Below are 20,497 nucleotides of genomic sequence, written 5' to 3' on the forward strand. Positions count from 1 at the left end.
TTTGATCCTGAATAGCACAATTCATGTGTGGTTATGCAAACTCATCACACTGAAATGTAACAAAAAATGAAATAACAATTTTGGACCATATAAATGTTCAGGGCTGGACCAAAAAACATCCAGGGTTGAAGCCCCGGAAGCCCCGGCCTAATGACGCCACTGGCTGTGTGTAGTAGTTCAAGTGCCACCCATTCATTTGATGAGGCCTTTGCACCCATAAAAAAAGCCACACAACACAGGAGTATACGAAGTATATAACCAATTGTATTTCCCCTCTGTCAATGTACTGTACACATATTAAGGTTAATTTCACAGGAACACTTTACAATATCATTGAGTTATGACACAGGGATATACTCTGAGAAGTTTATGTTTAAATGGCACGTCGTAAAAAAAAACAAGATGAAATGACAGAAATGGAAAATGTAAACATGATACAACAGAGAGAATGGCGACAACAGACAAAGATAGCCAGGTTTTTCAATGTACATGAAATGAAGAAATGAATCAAAAGAGTGCACGTCATCCTTTTGTGTTTTCTCTTGATACGTTTCCATACAATCACTAACCTGTCTTTAATGGAAATGTCATGTTATTCAACATTGAACAAAAATTGAAATACTTATAATGTGTCTCTGTAGTCAGACAACGGTGTCTCATCATAGACCAAATGCTCCCTTTCATCTGTATCGGATTAAAAGGAAACATTTTTCTTTTTAAACGGAACTGCAGGAATGGTAACAAGAGAAACACGGAAGTATCTGAGAAGTAGCTATACAATTCACAAACCTTCAATAGTTCATCTCACAGAACAGTCTTTTATTCATGGGTAGAAAAACCAGAATACATGTTTGGTTTGCTTTCAAAAGGTAACACAGTATTTATCTCTCAAAGAGATTTTTCTACTGTTTGTGCCTTTCCAGTTTTTTTTTTGTGTGTGCCAATTTTGAAGAAGGAAAGCGAAAGCCAGCCTCTTGACACAAGCTTGGACATGTTCCCCCCCCCCCCACAGGAACAACCAGAAAAAGTTATTCAAAAGTGACTGTGTCCTGCAGCTCCCTTTCATATTCACTGTCTCTACTTTCCTCATAGGGGGATCTGGCTGGAGTGTTGACAGTGGTAACCATGGGGGCAGAACATCTCTCACATGTAGTATCTTTTTCATGTCTGTGCCCCCCCTGTCTACTCCAACAAACACAGAAGCAATGCTTTTTCAAACCCAAGACATCTATACATACAAATATGTTTCCAGAGCAATGTCTTTGCTACAGTAGCGTTTTGCTTTTTGAGATTTGTTAAGCTTGAGGAACTTGTTCCTGGATGGAATGAATGACACTGTCGGTTTGGTGATCTCTTCTCACACAGAGATGAGAGAATCCAGCTCATCTCATCCATCCAATGGTGTGGGTTTGTTGGCTAAATTCTGCCGTGAACTCGTGTATTCCCTTTGGTAACCTGTATTTTCCCAAAAGGAAACATGGTTCAATGATACTGGACCATTAACATAGCACCACGGACAACCAGAGAGATAGACAGAGTTGAAAGCCGTTTTACGTGGGATAACACAAAATGGGGTAGGCTAGTCTGCAGAGAAGGTGGGTCACCCAATCTCCAAATATGGGTATGGCTTTAGTTTAATCTAGTAAACTCTACTGGGTTGCTCTGTCCTTATCTACCATAATGACCATTCAGTACACACTGATACCGCTGACTTACTTTCAAAGACATAGGGACTTGAGATAGAGCATGACGAACTGACATTCATGCAAACCTGGTTCTATAGTACAATGGTTTAAACTGAGTTTTCACTGGGAACCATAACCATACAGTTGATAGATATTGGTGCTATATACAAACACAGCCAAATGGATATGCTTCTTATCCTGTATGAAATGGTATGTTATCCAATACAATATTTGGTATGTGATACAAATTCTCAAAGCATAATTGAACAGGAATTGTGGAAATACTGATGGCAAATTGGATTTTCTTTTTTTTTTGTGTGCCACAAATGTAACAATTACACCCTACACTTTGGATATTTATCTAGAGGATAATGTGGAAGTGAAATTCTTTGTGAGAACCCCCTTTCCATGATTTTCCTCTATCCCAGTGTACCCCAACAGTCCCAGAGTACCCCCAACAGCACACAACTTTGTTGCCGCCCCGGACAAACTCACCTGATTCAACTGATTGAGGGCTTGATGATTAGTTGACAAGTTGAATCAGGTGTGCTTCTCTGGGGTATTCGAGGACTGGAGTTGGGAAACCCTGCTCTAGCCTATCTCTCTCGTTCTCTCCTTCTCTATCCATCCCTCTCTTAGACATAATACTCTTTGTCTTTGTTCTTCTTGCCCTTGGTTACTGTCTTAGCTACTGCAGCCGTGGTTGTGCTTGGTGTCTTCTCTAGCTTGACCATGGCCCCGTTGCCCTCGGAAACTGGGTTGCTGATGAAGTTGTGTCCCTGGTCCGTCTGGTAGGAGCCCTCGTCACGGTTGCGGTACTTGTACATGGCGTAGAGGAGGATGAGAATGCAGAGGGCAGCAGCTGCCACAATGCCAACCACCATCCCTGTGGTGCTACTGGACTCCCCGATCCTATCCACCAGGCCGGGGTGCATGACCTTCTCACCGGGGGCTGTAGGGTCGGCTGTGGGCACATGGGGGAAATTGGGGGGGTAAGTTAGTCCAGGTGTATACCGGGATGACGGAGGGGCAGGGGGCAGAAGCACCTGGTCACGGGTGTTCATTTTGCCCGCAGGGATGTGGAGCTGGTCAGGGTTGGTGGTGGGAGCATAAGGAAGGGGGCGGGGATTGTGGGGTTTCTGTGCCCCGCCCTCACCGACGGCGGGGGGAGGAGGAGGATGCAGGACTGTCCTATCAGTGACCAGAGGGGAGTTTTTGTAAAAGTCCTCATCATCTGATTCCGTCATCTCCCCAGAACCGAAGGCTGAGACCTCCACAGGGTCACCGCAGTCCTCCTGATCCGGGGGGCAGGGAGGGTGAGGGTTGGACAGCATCAGGGACACTTTGGTGGTCTCAAGTGGGGACAGGGAGGTGGGAGGAGGGGGGATAGCAGGGTAACGGGTGGCGATGGATGGGGGCTCAAGGGAATCCACTGTTATTATAGGCAACACTAATTCACCTCCTAGAAAAGAAAAAGAGAGGGCAGGAGACACACATTAGAGGAGCATTAGGAGACCCCAGACACAAATAATGAACAATTGTGCTCATTACATTACAAACACAATGTGCTCATTATATAGCTAAAATGTTCCAAATCATGTAATATTACGCCATGTTGGGGCAAGATAATTAATATGGAAGATATTTAAGTATACAGTATTATCTATAATATGAATTTGCTTACAAGATCACATTTCTGGACATCTCTTAATTAACAAAATTTTAAAAAGACAGCAAACCATGGGATAAGGTCACTTACGTACATCAACATATTGCCACATGATTTTTGCATGAAGAGAAAAACAAATTCAAAAACAGCTGCATATAACATTGACATACATCCTTGATCATTTGATTTGCAGTTGCAGACAAATGTGTGCGCGCCAGTAACAATATTTGCTAGTTTACTGAGGTTGAACATCCTTGATGTTGATAGGAACATAACCACAGCTCCTCAAGCCACCTCAACAAAATGACACCCCCCAAAAAATCGAGACAAATATCAAGGTTAGGAAGACAACGAAAACAAGACAAGGGCCCGATTCACCTCTACTGACAGTGTCATTGATAAAAGGGAGTGTCAGGGAGGGGCAAGAGGATAGGTGGAGAAAGAAGGCTCATGACAATGACCATTTGTCTGGATAAATTGTGACATCTTATAGGGCAAACTGGCGACAAGTAAGGCCAATCGTCTATCGTGATCCAATGTCGCTTTTGAAACTCTTGAAACATTTGCATGAAAACAAGCCTTTTATCACACAGGCGAGTAAGAAAATATGACCCCTTCGTACATCACAGGAGGTTGGTGGCACCTTAATTGGGGATGACAGGCTCGTGGTAATGGCTGGAGCGGAATACCTGGAATAGTATCAAATAGATCAAACACATGGTTTTCCAGGCCATTTCATTTGCTCTGTTCCAGCCATTATTATGAGCCATCCTCCCTTCAGCAGCCTCTTGTTTCGTACAGGTGAAGTCAGAAGTTTACATACACCTTAGCCAAATACATTTCCGGACATTTAATCAGAGTAAAAATTCCCTGTCTTAGGTCAGTTAGGATCACCACTTTATTTTACAGAATGTGAAATGTCAGAATAATAGTAGAGAGAATGATTTATTTCAGATTTGATTTATTTTATCACATTCCCAGTGGGTCATAAATTACATACACTCAATTAGTATTGGTAGCATTAAATTGTTTAACTTGGGTCAAACGTTTTGGATAGCCTCCTTGCTCGAACACAATTTTCAGTTCTGCCTACAAATTCGCTACAGGATTGAGGTCATGGCTTTGTGATGGCCACTCCAATACCTTGACTTTGTAGTCCTTAAGCCATTTTGCCACAACTTTGGAAGTATGCTTTGGGTCATTGTCCATTTGGAAGACCCATTTGCAATCAAGCTTTAACTTCCTGACTGATTGTCATGACAATTTTCAATCCCAATGATAATAACTATCAATCAATAGCTTTGACCAATCCCAGTGGTTTGAAAGACTATGGGTGTAATAATAAGTAGGCAAAGACTCAGCTTATGCAAACGATTAGTACCGTTTATTCAGAGAACGTTCTAAAGTCCATTATACAAAGAAATCCATTTTATAGCTGCGCACATACTTCCACACAAACAGAAGGTGAGTTTTATCCTTCTCCATAGTTCTCACCACTGTGTATCACTACCCAGCCGACAATTCCATTCCCCCGAGATTAGGGAAACCTTGAGAAGTACTCCTGTAGCTCAGTTGGTAGAGCATGGCGCTTGTAACGCCAGGGTAGTGGGTTCGATCCCCGGGACCACCCATACGTAGAATGTATGCACACATGACTGTAAGTCGCTTTGGATAAAAGCGTCTGCTAAATGGCATATATTTATTATTATTATTACTCCCTATGCCATCATAAATTCCTCAGAGGCCTAGCCAGGTCGGTCCAAACACAGTTGAACTGTTCTCGTTTTTTTTCTTCGGCACTGTCACGTTCTGATCTTACTTCTTTTGTTATGTCTTTGTTTTAGTATGGTCAGGTTGGGTTGGTTTTTTTTCTATGTTGTGTTTTGTGTTTGGTCTGGTATGGTTCTCAATCAGAGGCAGGTGTCGTTAGTTGTCTCTGATTGAGAATCATACTTAGGTTAGCCTTTTCTCACCTGTGTTTCATGGGTGATTGTTTTCTGTTGAGTGTTTGTATCTGCACCAGACAGAACTGTTTTGGTTTAGTTCGTTCACTTTGTTGTTTTTGTTCAGTGTTCTATTACTTTATTAAAAATATGGACAAAATATGGCATCGGTCCTCACCTTCTTCCACCGCCAACGGCCGTTACAGAATCACCCACCACCAAAGGACCAAGCAGCGTGGTATCGGGCAGCAGCAGAAATCTCGGGACTCATGGACATGGGAGGAGATTCTGGACGGAGAAGGACCCTGGGCACAGGCTGGGGAATATCGCCGCCCCAAGGCAGAGCTGGAGACAGTGAAAGCACCAAAGTACATTCATCTCTAAGAGACAGAACGCGTCTCCTTCCTGAGCGGTATGACGGCTGCGTGGTCCCATGGTGTTTATACTTCCGTACAGATGAACGTGGTACCTTCAGGCATTTGGAAATGTCTCCCAAGGATGAACCAGACTTGTGGAGGTCTCCAATTTATTTTCTGAGGTCTTGGCTGATTTCTTTTGATTTTCCCATGATGTCAAGCAAAGAGACACTGAGTTTGAAGGTAGGCCTTGAAATACATCCACAGGTACACCTCCAATTGACTCAAATGATGTCAATCATCCTATCAGAAGCTTCTAAAGCATGACATCATTTTCTGGAATTTTCAAAGATGTTTAAAGGTACAGTCGACTTAGTGTATGTAAACTTCTGACCCACTGGTATTGTGATAGAGTGACTTATAAGTGAAATAATCTGTCTGTAAACAACTGTTGGAAAAATGACTTCTGTCATGCACAAAGTAGATGTCCGAACCGACTTGCCAAAACGATAGTTTGTTAACAAGAAATGTGTGGAGTGGTTGAAAAACGAGTTGTAATGACTCCAACCTAAGTGCATGTAAACGTCGACTCAACTGTACATGTAATACATTTCATGAGAAACCCTAGTAATGAATGTGACTACAATGAAGCCCTGCTGCATTTTGTGCGATTTGGCGAGCGAAAGACTAGAACGTAGAAGAGGAAATGTTCCTCTGTCTGTCTCAGAGCCAGGTGTGCCACAGATCTGTCCAACCCTACTCCTGACCTTCACCATAATGGGCTTTCAGACTCTGCCAGGACATTTGTGTCTTTGCAGCTTGTCTTTGACAGCTCACACTGGCCAGGGCCAGGCAGGCAGTAGTGAAATATGGAGCAGAAGCAGTGATAGCTGTAGGAATATGAAGATCAGTCATCCACAAACACCAGAACCTTCTATGAGCTTGATGTGATGGACACTGCCTCCGACAACCAAATGTAGACCTACATGACGGCCTCAGCTATCCCCCCCCCCCGTTTGTTTCTTATTTTGTTTATGGGAGTGCACTAGGATAGCATGAGATCTTCTCATCTTGAGATAAGATCTTGCTAGCTAGTGGCAGTAGTGAAATCACCCCTAACAGCGAGTTCAAAGCAGAGGTAGTAGCCGAGGAAAAGACGAGCGATGAGAACAGACAAAATTACAACTTTGAAAGTAGCGATAGGGCTAGACCAAGGCTACATTCGGTTTTATCCATGAGCTCATTAAAACTAGCCTATTGGTCCCTAGTGTAGGAAGACAGTAGGTGGTCCTAGGAGGTCCTGTTCCCTCCTAGGGCCTTGGTATGACACTGAACCCCAGGCCAGGGCTGACAGACAGACTCACCTGTTCCAGGCTCACACTCCTCCAGGTCCTCGTCATCACTGGGACACTCAGCAGAAGCCACCAAGATGTCATCCGAGTTCTGAGACTGAGGAGAAGAAGAGGACACAACGTTGGCGCTTTGTTATCTATACAGTATTCAGTCTCTTTCGTTGTCAACGTAGAACATGAATAAAACAATAACACAAAGTTATCCCTGCAAAATAAAGACTTGCAAGTGAAACTTCATTACTCGAGAATACTTCAGGAAAACTCAGGCTGGAGTATTGCACTCCTTGCTGTTTCCACCAGGTCAATATTAGAAAAACAGTTCATTATGGGCCAGGTTCAATTTCACAGTGCTAGTTTCATGATGCAATGATTGTGCTCAAACAGAATCATCCATTTTATTTTCTTTCCTACTACCTTCTGTACCTAGACATATATTTATATCCCAGACATATACAGGAGCTACATAAATATCATATACAGTGAGCTCCAAAAGGTATTGGGACAGTGACATGTTTTGTTGTTGCTGTTTTGAAATGATACAATGACTATGAGGTTAAAGCGCAGACTGTCAGATTTTATGAGGGTATCTTCACCATTATCGGGTGAGCGATTTAGAAATGACAACTCCTTTTGTACATAGCCTCCCCATTTTACCAAATGGGACCAAAAGTATTTGGACAAATTCACTTATATGTGTATTAAACTAGTAAAAAGTTTAGTATATGGTCCCATATTCATAGCACACAATAACTACATAAAGCTTGTGAATGGATGCATTTGCTGTTTGTTTTGATTGTGTTTCAGATTATTTTGTGCCCAAAAGAAATTCATGGTAAATAATGTCATGTGTCATTTTGGAGTCACTTTTATTGTAAATAAGAAAATAATATGTTTATAAACACTTCTATATTCATGTGGATGCTACCATTTGTACGGCTAATCCTGAATGAATCGTGAATAAGGAGTGAGAAAGTTACAGAGGCATAAATATCATACCCACCCCCCCCAAAATTGATAACCTCCCCTGTTATTGTAATGGTGAGAGGTTGTAACTTTCTCCCTCATCATTATGCACAATTCATTCATGACTACCTATAACCATGGTAGCATCCACATGAATGTAGAAGTGTATAGAAAACACATTATTATATTCTCATTTACAATACAAGTGACTCCAACATGACGAAATACATTATTTACCATTCATTTCTATTGGGGCAGAAAACAATCTGAAACACGACCAAAACAAACAGAAACTGCATCCAACAAGTCTGTAGAGTTACAAGCTTGATGTAGTCATTGCGTGCTCGGAATACGGGACGAAACACTAAACTTATGACTACTTTAATACACATTATAAGTGAATTTGTAGCAATACTTCTGGTCCCCTAAAATGGAGGGTCTATGTACAAAAAGTGCTGTCATTTCTAAACGGTTCACCCAATTATGGACGAAAATACCCTCAAATTTACGTTGACAGTCTGCACTTTAACCTCACAGTCGTCGTATCATTTCAAACCCAAAAGGTCTGGATTACAGAGCACATTTGTCACTGTCCCAATGCTTTTGGAACTCACTAGTAGTTTGATCCGGAGATTTACACGAATGCATCAGTTTGTCCTCGCATGTCAAGGCACAGAAACCTCACGATAAATCATATCTGCACATGTTTGATACGAGACACCACTTCTTTTTCTTTTGACAGCTCTCACATACAGTATATGAAAGATTGGAGTGCCCTGAGCTCTTCTCAAACAATGTTCCATCAAACCGTCATCGCGGTTTCGAAGACAATTGTTTTCCATTCAAACATGTATTCAACTGTCACAGTGTATTATTTACCTATATAAAATATCAAAGGAATAGACACAGTGAACTATTTTGAGGAGAAAAGGCGGTGCCAGTACATGTAGAAATAAATGTGGTCACTACAAGCAGGTGTAGCCAACCCTAAAGCTGTCTGCCATGATGACCTTCTGAAAGAGCATTGAAATTCAACAAGGGCTTGAGAAATCTCGTCGATGTAAATCTATGCTAATGACCTAGGTTTGCATAGACAGGGAGGTTTGACATTGGAGGTAAGCAGTTAGGCCATGATTGACATCAATTTATCGCCCTCATTATCATGTGGACAAGCCTAATCAACTTATTTAGCTGGAGGAAGTAGCCTTTGCTCCACCATACGGTATCAATGCATTTACAGGGTTCGGATTTAGCTGGAACTTGACATGCTTACTGGGCAATGGCTGTGACAGAGTACTGTCATCCATCAAATGTGCTTTCAAGACATCTGGAGGCGTGGTTAGTGTTATGAAAAGTTATCGAACTCTTCGCTTTTTTCACAGTAAAGCTTTAGCAACCGTGATCAGAACAATTGCTTGGCCGTGAGAAAACTGTAGGACGATTAAAGAGTTGTCTTGTCTGGCCCTTGTGTCTTTACTGTCTAATCCGCACATAACAAATAATGGCATCGTTGTGGCGTTTTTGATTCTCTAATTAAAACATGCTTTATTGCTGCATATTAGATCTGCCTGACTGCGTTCATAAGACAATTACTCCCTCCCTTCCTGTGTCTGTGTATACAACGCCTGCAGTTTCATAAGCAAGTTTATTGTTTCTGGAGGAACTGTAGGTATTATTAATTTGGTTTGTTTTCGTAATTTATGACATGACGCCATGACAAATGTTCGTCTCAGGTACACGAAACACTTTCAATGTAAACCACTGCCTGGGGAAATGATTACAGTATCTTATATCCCACTACTGTCGTCTAATGGCACAGAGGGAGTTAGCTGACTGTGAGAATGATTGAGCTTGTGTTGTTCAGTAGCACACGTGCTAATCTTATGAGGAACCTAGAAAGTACAGGATGGAGAATAAATCATAGCCACAACAGAAGAGAGAGGATTGCCAAGTGAATACACTGTCGCACCCTGATCAGTTTCACCTGTCCTCGTTGTTGTCTCCACCCCTTCCATGTGTCGCTTGTTTTCCCCAGTGTATTTATCCCTGTGTTTCCGGTCTCTCTGGGCCAGTGTATTTATCCCTGTGTTTCTTCTCTCTCTGGGCCAGTGTATTTATCCCTGTGTTTCCTGTCTCTCTGGGCCAGTGTATTTATCCCTGTGTTTCCTGTCTCTCTGGGCCAGTGTATTTATCCCTGTGTTTCCTGTCTCTGCTGGGCCAGTGTATTTATCCCCATGTTTCCTGTCTCTCTGTGTCAGTTCGTCTTGTATGTTTTTCCAAGTCAACCAGCGTTTTCCCCCGTTCTCCTGCTTTTTGCTATTCTCCTTTATCTAGTCCTCCTGGTTTTGACCCTTGCCTGTTTCTGGACTTTGTACCTGCCTGCCTGACCATTCTGCCTGCCTTGACCACAATCCTGTCTGCCACTCTGTACCTCCTGGGCTCTGATCTGGTTTTGACCTTTTTGCCTGTCCACGACCATTCTCTTGCCTACTCCTTTTTGGATTAATAAACATTGTAAGACTCCAACCATCTGCCTCCTGTGTCTGCATCTGGGTCCCGCCGTATGTCATGATAAACACAGGTGTTTGTCTCTCCCAATCAGAGTGTTAGAGAAAAAAATGACTTTGAATATAACTTAAACTTGTACTGTTTAATATTTCAAGTGACTAATGTTGTTTGAAAAATTCAGACTGCCCGTGAACATAAATTATGTTTTCATGTGTAGAAAGGACAAGCTTGGTAGTTAGAAACATTCTGCTGGGAGCCTAATAAGAGCAGCTCTGAGATGGCCTCTCCATAACCCCCCCTCTTTGCTCTGCTGGTCTCCCTAGGGCTATTTATATTAGTCCAAGGTTCTACGTGGGGTTGAATTGTGGTTCATCAACATTCATGCAAATGACTACCGGATCGCTGGATATGGAAATAGGCAGTTTAGCCATGACTGGCATAAATTGTTCCTGAGTGTGACCTTCAATCATATCTTGATCAACGAAGCCAAAGGCTGAGGGGAACAAAAGGTTGAATCCAGGAAATGGGGGCGTATTAAAGGATGGAGGTCCCTTGACAACTTACACTGAATGTGGTGGGGCCTTTTGCGTGGATCTATATGTCCACAGGCGGCCTAATACATATGCAAGTCGGTGTAGAAAAGGAAATGTAGCTCTGTCTGCCAAAAAAAAAAAACTGTAAATGTAGCTTTTGGAGGATTTACAGCTTTGTAGCTGAAAAAAATAGAAGAAGAAAAGAGTGCATCACGCTGCCGAGGGAGTTTTAAAAACAGCACAATGACTTCCACAGGGTCTGATGGTTTTTCTATCTGGTGTGCACTGTGACCATGACATTGAAAAGGAATCATACTTGAATTAATTTCCCCCAACAAACCAGGAAAACACTTCCAATAGAGAGCTAACGTATGTTCAAAGACGTGTCTAGGTCCAGTGCTTTGTCTGTGCTCCCTTCTTGAAAGCTCTTGGTTTTAATGAGTAATTACAGCCTCTTATTGGCAGAGGCTTGCCAGCATGATTATGTTGAAAATGTGCAAAGGAATTGAGAGAGAGAGAGAGAGAGAGTGAGAGAGAGAGAGAGTGAGAGAGAGGGAGATTGTTCCTGTGAAAGTGCTCTTTAAGGGTTGTTTGGATTTGTCTGCCTGGTGAGTGGCTAAATGAGCTATAATGTAGATGGAGTGTCTGTCTCACGCAGCCAATAATGGACATATTGTCTGTCTGGTGGAGTCCCTTCGCAAAACCTTCCCATCTAAATGGTTACTTATGCTGTCTGTCTAATGCCTTCAGTCCTAACACGAGCTCACCCACAGTCCTTGTCACAGTCACCTCTAACATTAGGAAAACACCATACGTACAGCTCCTTATAGTACAATGTTAAAACCAGGATTACTGAATGAGGGACAGTTAACATACTGATTAAAATGGCTAGTCTTAGTTAGCAGTCATCATTACATCACCTCACGCACCATTGGTCACTAATAACGTTCAACATGGCCCTAGTACCCTGCCTCGCATGCCCCCACCCGGCCTTCCCTCTGACCTGGGAGATGCTCTCCCTCATGCTGGGTGAGCGTTGTCTGCGGGTGGTGGTGGTGGCCATGGTGGTGGTGGTCTCCATGATGGTGGTGGACATGTCGGAGGCTGCCAGTGGGGTGGTGGAGGTGGTCTCAGTGGTCAGCACAGACAGGGAGTCTCCCACCAGCCTCAGGTTCCCCTCAGCCTGGACACTGGGGTCATTCTCTGCCGCCAGCGTCAGCACCTGCAGGCCATTATAGTAGAGGCCAGAGATCTGGCCCTGGAACGGCCGGCCCTTATCCTGACCCCCGATCTTTATCGCTGCCTGGCTGTTGAAGATAGTCAGCTGTCGTCCTGTCGTGAGGTAAAGGAATAGGAGGAAGAGGGATCGAGGTCGAAAGATAGAAATGGAGAGAAAGGAGAGAGACACAAACAGGCGGACATCCAATTACAGTATGAGTTATAACGTTCTAGATACCCAGAAGGGCCTTGGCAACAGATTTGGAACTCAGCACAACAAATGATGGAAGTATATGTTAAAAGCTTGTCTGAAATGTTCAACTCAATGTCAGTGGTCTATTTAGTCATCGTACTGGTCACATATATTGGCCCAATATATTCTGAGGGTAAGATGTGGTTAGTTTGAATGTTATATTGGTAAAGTATTTTTAATTTTCAATTGAGTTAGTGAATTGGCTCAATCCTGGTCACAGGGTCCAAACAAATGTGCTTTTCAAATCAGTTAAGTGTTTGCGAGAGGGGAAGATGGCACAACAATGCGTATAATTTGACTTACATTTCACTATCAGTGTGTTTACATGGAGTAATGTGAGAAAAGAGTGTCATGGGAAATTGTAAGCGCATTACTTTCCGCCATTAAGCACAGGGAGTTGTTTCTCTGAATGGGAGGACAGCTAGGGACAGGGCATTTCCCCTTCATTCTCTCAGTCATAAGCTGACGGACCAATCAGCGTTGCTCCTCTGGGACCCACTGTACTGAGTGGACTGACTACCTCTGGTGGAAGGGAAGTGTTTTCCCCCTCCCTTCCTCCCTCGGGTTATCTAACTCCAACACTGACAGCAGCATTGGTAAGCACTGTCCCTGTTAGGTCACCCAGTGAGTTCAGCATTGTCGAGAGAGGGTAATGTCGTGTGCCAATCTCAGGAGAATTCTAATGAACTATGTCGCAGTGACAGTAACCTAGAGGTCTGTCAGGGTCTCAGCCCCTTTGTCCCTGAATGTCTGTGACATGGTTGCCTGGGATGCAGGAAGTCATCTGGAGAGTATAGCAGGGAGAGTATAGTGGTGTTTAGGGGAGTCACGTTAGTGCGTGGGTTTTAGCATGGTCAGTCAACCACAGCGTGGACTATACATGACTAGAGAATTTAGAGGGACCAGGATGTGAAATCAAGTGGAAGGTTTATTGTGGATACTTACACCTTGTTGCAAGAACCACAAAACATTAGATGAAATGCTCTATGTTCCATTACCAGCTAATTATCCCAGTTGTTTAACAGGTTAGTTATCACTTTAAATATGTTTCTGTCACAAGAAGAATAAACAGATAACAACAAGGTAAGAAAATCAGCAGCATCTAATTAAACACATATAATTGGAGGGACGTTGTCGGAGGGTTAGTCAGGGGTTACGTTTAGTTCATTAATTTAAAAATCTCTGAAGAGGTGCAGCATTCCCAAATGGTCTTGGGGATTGCAAAGAATACCTGGTAGATGTACTGTTAACCATTTGGTATATATATATATTTTTTTAGAATGGTACTAAATGAGCCGGGGTACGTTACTCGAAATGCCCGAGGTGGCTGTTGGAGGATATATATCTATGTTCCCGTCCTAGACACTACGATCCACAGTCAATTTCAGTCCAAACATACCCAACGTGTAGCTCTATACCGTACATAGGTAACAGCATTTGATCCTTTGCCTCTTGGTACTGCACCTCTTACAGGGATTTAGACAGAGGGATTTAACTGGATTTAGTAACTGTTTAATGGATTCATTCATTTTTCGGTTTACCTTTGTCGAGTAGCCACTCGTCAACTACCCGACCAAGTCGGTATGGGATTCTTTGTCTAGCAATAACCAGGCGCTCATTATCAAAGTTCCCTTCAAAGAATTTGGAGAGACAGATTAGAGGTTAAAGTCTGGAAGTTGAAAGATCACAAGGTTAGAGACAGGGCATCATGACTAACACATTTAGCAAGTTATCAATTTTAACCCAGCTTCAGGTTAAAAGAAACTTGTGCTTTACTTAGTGGTATTTAGTTAAGGGACAGTAACAAATGGCACATTAGTTAGAATGGTGTTTATTTCTATTTATAAAATACTAAGCTGGATCATTTAGGGGGATTGGTGTAATTATGACATTTTTTAGCAAAGCATCAGGGCTTAAATGCATACAAAATAGAAGAAGAGATTGAACTGTAATTGGTAGAAAACAGCAAGAAAGCAACAATGCATGCATTCAAAAGATAACCATTTAGAAGCATGACTAAATGTCCAGAATACATTTTCTGGTTGTTATCATGTCAATGGAAGGGCGATGGCGACTGTTATGGGAAGTAGCATAGCAGGGTTCTTTATTCTTGACGAAAGGGATTCATGATATCATCAAAATGTTATACACAGACATTTCAATTAATTGTTGTTATTTATTCTGAACAGATATACTTTATGTATACAGTATAAAACAGTCTGTTAATTAAGCGTGATTAACTTTACAGATATAAGATTAGTATTTATTTGTGGAAGACATATTTCTTAAAAACTTTTAGCCCCATTTCTCCCCAATTGGTAGTTACAGTCTTGTCCCATCGCTGCAACTCCTGTACGGACTCGGGAGAGGCGAAGGTTGAGAGCCATGTGTTTTCTCGAAGGACGACCCTCCCAAGCTGCACTGCTTCTTGACACACTGCTTGCTTAACCCGGAAGCCAGCCACACCAATGTGTCGGAGGAAACACCATCCAACTGATGACTGAGGTCAGCTTGCAGGCTCCCAGCCTGCCACAAGGACATGGGATAGGGCCATCCCAGCCTGCCAAACACTCCCCGAACCCGGATGATGCTGGGCTAATTGTGCGCCGCCTCATGGGTCTTCCGATCACGGCCAGCTTTGACACAGCTTGGGATCGAACCCGGGTCTGTAGTGACACCTTAGACCACTGCGCCACTCGGTAGGCCCTATTGAGGACATTCTATTGTGAACAAATCAAAGGCTCCCAAGGTATGGGATATGACTCTATCTACTACTAGGCATTGCTTTAATGAGATAATACATTTTCTCCCTTGTCTGTGTGACTGTGGATGACACGCCTTGTATCAGACTCAAAATGAAATAACGAACGAAAAGAAGGACCACAATGGCATCTGAACTTTCTCTGTGACAGTTCTCATCTAGCTCAAAGCCCTCATTTCCACTGCTCTACTCCTTTCACATACGGTTACAGTAATGTTATGATTGGGCCAATTACTGACTGGGTTAGTGCCCCATTGGTGGAGTGCTAGAGTGGATGAAGCAGCCATTATAAAATAAAAAGAACCTTGGTAAAACTAGCCTTGAGCAGCACTCCACTTGACTGTACTGGAACCAAACACCTGCGGTAGCATAGTAACCTAATCTTACCCTGGTGCTCTTAACCTACCTTGAAGATACAGTACAACAAAATGCCTGTGCCAAATATGGGTATACAACTGATTGTCTGACTAGACACGACTTGTTATGTCAGATCATGTATTGAATATCAAGAAAGTGGAGAGGGCGAGAGTTCTCTGTCATTGAGAACAATACCTTTACTAAATTAGTTAGAGAATAGCTGAACTGCCCCTATCAATTACAATCTAGAAAATCACTGACATATTTTGGATAATTCTTATTGTTAGTTTGGCCAGTGTGAGTGGAGAAGAAACAGATCATTAGATACTACATGAATCATAAGGATGCAATGTAAGAACAAAATTGGATTTGATTTGTCAGATAGCATGGAGGAGAGACAGAAGGTGAAGGGACAAGGAGCAGACGACAGAATGTTATTTTTTAACCTTAAACTAGGCAAGTCAGCTAAGGACAAATTCTTATTTACAATGACGGGCTACACCGGACGACGCTGGGCCAATTGTGCGCTGCCCTACGGGACTCCCAATCACGGCCGGATGTGACACAGCCTGGATTCAAACCAGGATTTGTAGTGACTCCTCTTGCACTGAGATGCAGTGTCTTAGACCGCTGCGCCACTTGAGAGCCACACACCTCTTCCTCCTCCCCTTTTCACGCCACACACACATCATCAGTGCTCTCATATAAAAGCTCATTTTACAGGCGGGGGGGGGGTCGATAAAACGAAAGCTGAGATATTTGGCTGTTGGTTCCTTCATTGCTCTGAGGCTGTGCGAAGATCCCATTCTCAGCATCCACTCTGCCACCGGCCAAGCTGGCTGCTACAATTACTACGAAGAATCCGAATCCATCCTCTGCCAGATGTATTCGGCAAAGCAGCTTGAGGGAAGTGTGTCCATTTCAGATTGTTATTAGATTGTTTATGCACTAGTTATCTGTGCCCACCATGTGGCGACTCCATAAAGTGCTCTGAATAGATAGTATAGTGAAATGGCACATATCAAAACTGAATGCTGGGGCGTGCTGAAGAAAAACAAATCAATTTACTCTATGGCAGAAGGCAAACTTCCAATTCCATTTGGACTTGCTTGCCAAGAGCATCCAACAACTGTCCCTGAATTGATGTGATATTTTCTGTTTGATGGCTTGAGCTGGAATCACCGTGCACCTTCCTCCATGACTGTGTTGTTAAAATACAGCCTGGATCTCTCTCTCTCTCTCTCTCTCTCTCTCTCTCTCTCTCTCTCTCTCTCTCTCTCTCTCTCTCTCTCTCTCTCTCTCTCTCTCTCTCTCTCTCTCTCTCTCTCTCTCTCTCTCTCTCTCTCTCTCTCTCTCTCTCTCTCTCTCTCTCTCTCTCTCTCTCTCTCTCTCTCTCTCTCTCTCTCTCTCTCTCTCTCTCTCTCTTTTAATGTATACTTATCTGGCGCTCCCACTCATCCCCCCCATTTCAAAGTGTCCTGCTCCATGCCTTACCTGGTGGGTAGCGCTCCACCGGCTGGTTGTCCACCTGGAGGGTGGCGTTGCCACCACTGCGTGTGAAGCGCACAACATGGTACTTGCCATCGCTAACTATGACAGCCGGCTCGTCAATGGTGATGTCGTCTGTCCCCACGTTGAAGATCACGCCAATCTTTCCTTGTTCCTGGAGATAGAAGAAACAGAGGAGATGTTTGACTTGGGGTGTCTGAAGTGAAAATGCAAGAGAGAAATTCCCAATCCTAAAAATGTGTTGAAAATAGTGGCAGCTGCTGTACCACTGATGAGTAAAGACATTGGTATTGTTTTTGTTGTTACAGAGCTGCAGGGGCTGGAAGTACCCTTGAGTTATCCTCTGTGACATGGGCAGTATATTAGACTAGTGCATGTCTATCCGTTCCATTCACCACACGCTTCCTTCTGCGGTCTGCATCAGGCTCCCTGATGTGGCTCACTAAAGACACGACCCTGCTGGTACTCGTCTACCAGAAATGACCTTACCCATCCCTCTCACTGCGTCTTCTCTCACACCTGGAATCTCCATAACAGGTCAAAGTCACTGCCTCAGTCTGCCTCAGCTAGGAAACTGGGATGGGGAGCCCATTCGCTACCGTGCGTGTGGGCGCTCTGTAGCCCCTGTGATGGGACTACAAGGTCACAGTGGTAATGTGGCAGTGTGAGAGTAGACTCACCTCCCTGAAGACCAGACCAGCGGTCTGACAGCTTCAACAAAATTCCATCCCAATCTACAGGGTGACAACCAAGCTTACTTCACACATCATTTGGTACTGTCAGTAATTTGGGATGTGGTATTGTGTCTTCATGAAGATGACAAGCAACCGCCAGGTTTTTAGCTCGGAATTGATTCCCACACAGCCATTTGATGAGCAGAACAGAAACCAGTCGATCCTTCAGGGTAGACATCAGAAAGGGCAAACTGCCAAAAGGTTGTCACCGACGATGAGAGAATATGGAACCTCTCACCACTCTGGGTCACCTCAACCGTCACTTCCTCGGGATAAATGAGGACAAAGTTAGAGGAGCATTACAGCCACCAGGAAATGATACTATGTAATATCCTGTCCATACATACACTGCAGTGTGATGATGGTCATCTGTTATCAGTTATCTCGTTAAAATCTTGTCTAGTTATTTGATGACTTATCTTTTGTATTAACAAAGTATATTTGCACAGATGTTGCACATTTCTCCTTTGCCAAGATAATCCATTCACCTGACAGGTGTGGAATATCAAGAAGCTGATGAAACAGCAAGATCATGACACAGGTGCACCTTGTACTGGGGATGATAAAAGGCTACTCTAAAATGTGGAGTTTTGTCACACAACACATTACCACAGATGTCACAAGTATTGAGGGAGTGTGCAATTGGCCTGCTGACTGCAGGAATGTCCACCAGAGCGGTTGCCAGAGAATTTAATGTTAATTTCTCTACAATAAGCTGCCTCCAAAGTCGTTTTAGAGAATTTGGCAGTACGTCTAACCGGCCTCACAACCGCAGACCACGTGTAACCATGTCAGCCCAGGACCTTCAATCCGGTTTCTTCACCTGCGGGATCCTCTGAGACCAGCCACCCAGACAGTTGATGAAACTGAAGAGTATTTACAGTGCATTCTTTTTCCAAATTTTGTTACATTACAGCCTTATTCGAAAATGGATTAAATAAAAAGAATCCTTATCAATCTACACACAATATCCCATAATGACAAAGTGAAAAGAGGTTTTTAATTATTAAAAAATAAAAAGCAGAAATACCTTATATAAATATTCAGATTCTTTGCTCAAAATTGAGCTCAGGTGCATCCTGTTTACATTGATCATCTTTGAGATGTTTCTACAACTTGTTTGGAGTCCACCTGTGGTAAATTAAATTGATTGGACATGATTTGGAAAGGCACACACCTGTCTATATATGGTCCCACAGTTGACAGTGCATGTCAGAGCAAAAACCAAGCCATGAGGTCAAAGGAATTGTCTGTAGAGCTCAGAGACAATATTGTGTCGAGGCACAGATCTGGGGAGGGTACCAAAAAATTTCTACAGCATTGAAGGTCCCCAAGAACACAGTGGACTCCATTCTTAAATGGAAGAAGTTTGGAACCAACAAGACACTTTCTAGAGCTGGCCACCCGGCCAAACTGAGCAATCGGGGGAGAAGGGCCTTGGTCAGGGAGGTGACCAAGAACCTGATGGTCACTCTGACAGAGCTCCTCTGTGGAGATGGGAGAATCTTCCCGGAGGACAACCATCTCTGCAGCACTCCACCAATCAGGCCTTTATGGTAGAGTGGCCAGATGGAAGCCACTCATCAGTACAAGGCACATTACCGCCTGCTTGGAGTTTGCCAAAAGGCATCTAAAGGACTCTTTGGCTTGCCAAGCGTCACTTCTGGAGAAAACCTGGCACCATACCTACGGTGAAGCATGGTGGTGACAGCATCATGCTGTGTGGATGTTTTTACAGTGACAGGGACTGGGAGACTAGTCAGGATCGAGAGAAAGATGAACGGAGCAAAGTACAGAACCTCAGACTTGGGCGAATGTTCACCTTCCAAGAGAACAACGACCCTAAGCACACAGCCAAGACAATGCAGGAGTGGCTTCAGGACAAGTCTCTGAATGTCCTTGAGTGACCCAGCCAAAGCCCAGACTTGAACCCGATCGAACATCTCTGGAGAGACCTGAAAATAGCTGTGCAGCGACGCTCCCCAACCAACCTAACGAAGCTTGAGAGGATCTGGAGAGAAGAATGAGAGAAACTCCCCAAATACAGGTGTACCAAGCTTTGTAGTGTCATACCCAAGAAGAATGTAATCACTGTGAAAGGTGCTTCAACAAAGTACTTTCCGAATGCACTGTGTCTGTAATAAAGCCCTTTAGCGGGGAAAAACTCAGTCTGATTGCCTGGGCCTGGCTCCCCAGTCTCTCTGTGAAATCCATAGATTAGGGACTAATTTATTTATTTCAATTGACTTATTTCGTTATGAACTGTAACATTGAAATTGTTGCATGTTGCGTTTATATTTTTTGTTCAGTATAATTAATTTTTACATTTTTTTGTCATTTAGCAAACACTCTTATGCAGAGTGACTTACAGGAGCAATTAGGGTTAAGTGGCTTGGGGATTCGAACCAGCAACCTTTCGGTTAGTGGTCCAAAACTCTTGATCGCTAGACTACCACCAACCACCAACAGTTTGTGCAGAAGCTAGCTCCTCCATTTCCTTGGAGACAGCAGTTCAGTTTGGGGTCAAGAGCAAACTCCTTCAGTCTGCATTCCTCACATTAAGCCCTGTGATTTCTCCTGAATCCACAGTGCAGTAGGGGAAATGTATCGGAGCCCAGTGTTTCAAGATAAGGAGAGCCCCTACTGTGCACTCCAC

At 43.4% G+C, this 20,497-nt stretch overlaps 1 protein-coding gene across 1 annotated transcript in view; it reads right to left on the bottom strand.

The window, feature by feature from the left end:
• Positions 1-244: 244 nt before the first annotated feature.
• Positions 245-20,497, bottom strand: part of LOC124006284 (neurexin-2-like) — a 401,953-nt gene continuing 381,700 nt past the window's right edge. Inside the window, 4 exon segments of the mRNA XM_046316207.1 lie at positions 245-3,147; positions 7,018-7,102; positions 12,013-12,341; positions 17,093-17,261. Of these exon segments, the coding sequence (XP_046172163.1) occupies positions 2,321-3,147; positions 7,018-7,102; positions 12,013-12,341; positions 17,093-17,261 (1,410 nt within the window). The 3' untranslated portion in view covers positions 245-2,320.

The sequence above is a fragment of the Oncorhynchus gorbuscha genome, linkage group LG02, assembly GCF_021184085.1.
Source record: "Oncorhynchus gorbuscha isolate QuinsamMale2020 ecotype Even-year linkage group LG02, OgorEven_v1.0, whole genome shotgun sequence".
Taxonomy (NCBI): domain Eukaryota; kingdom Metazoa; phylum Chordata; class Actinopteri; order Salmoniformes; family Salmonidae; genus Oncorhynchus; species Oncorhynchus gorbuscha.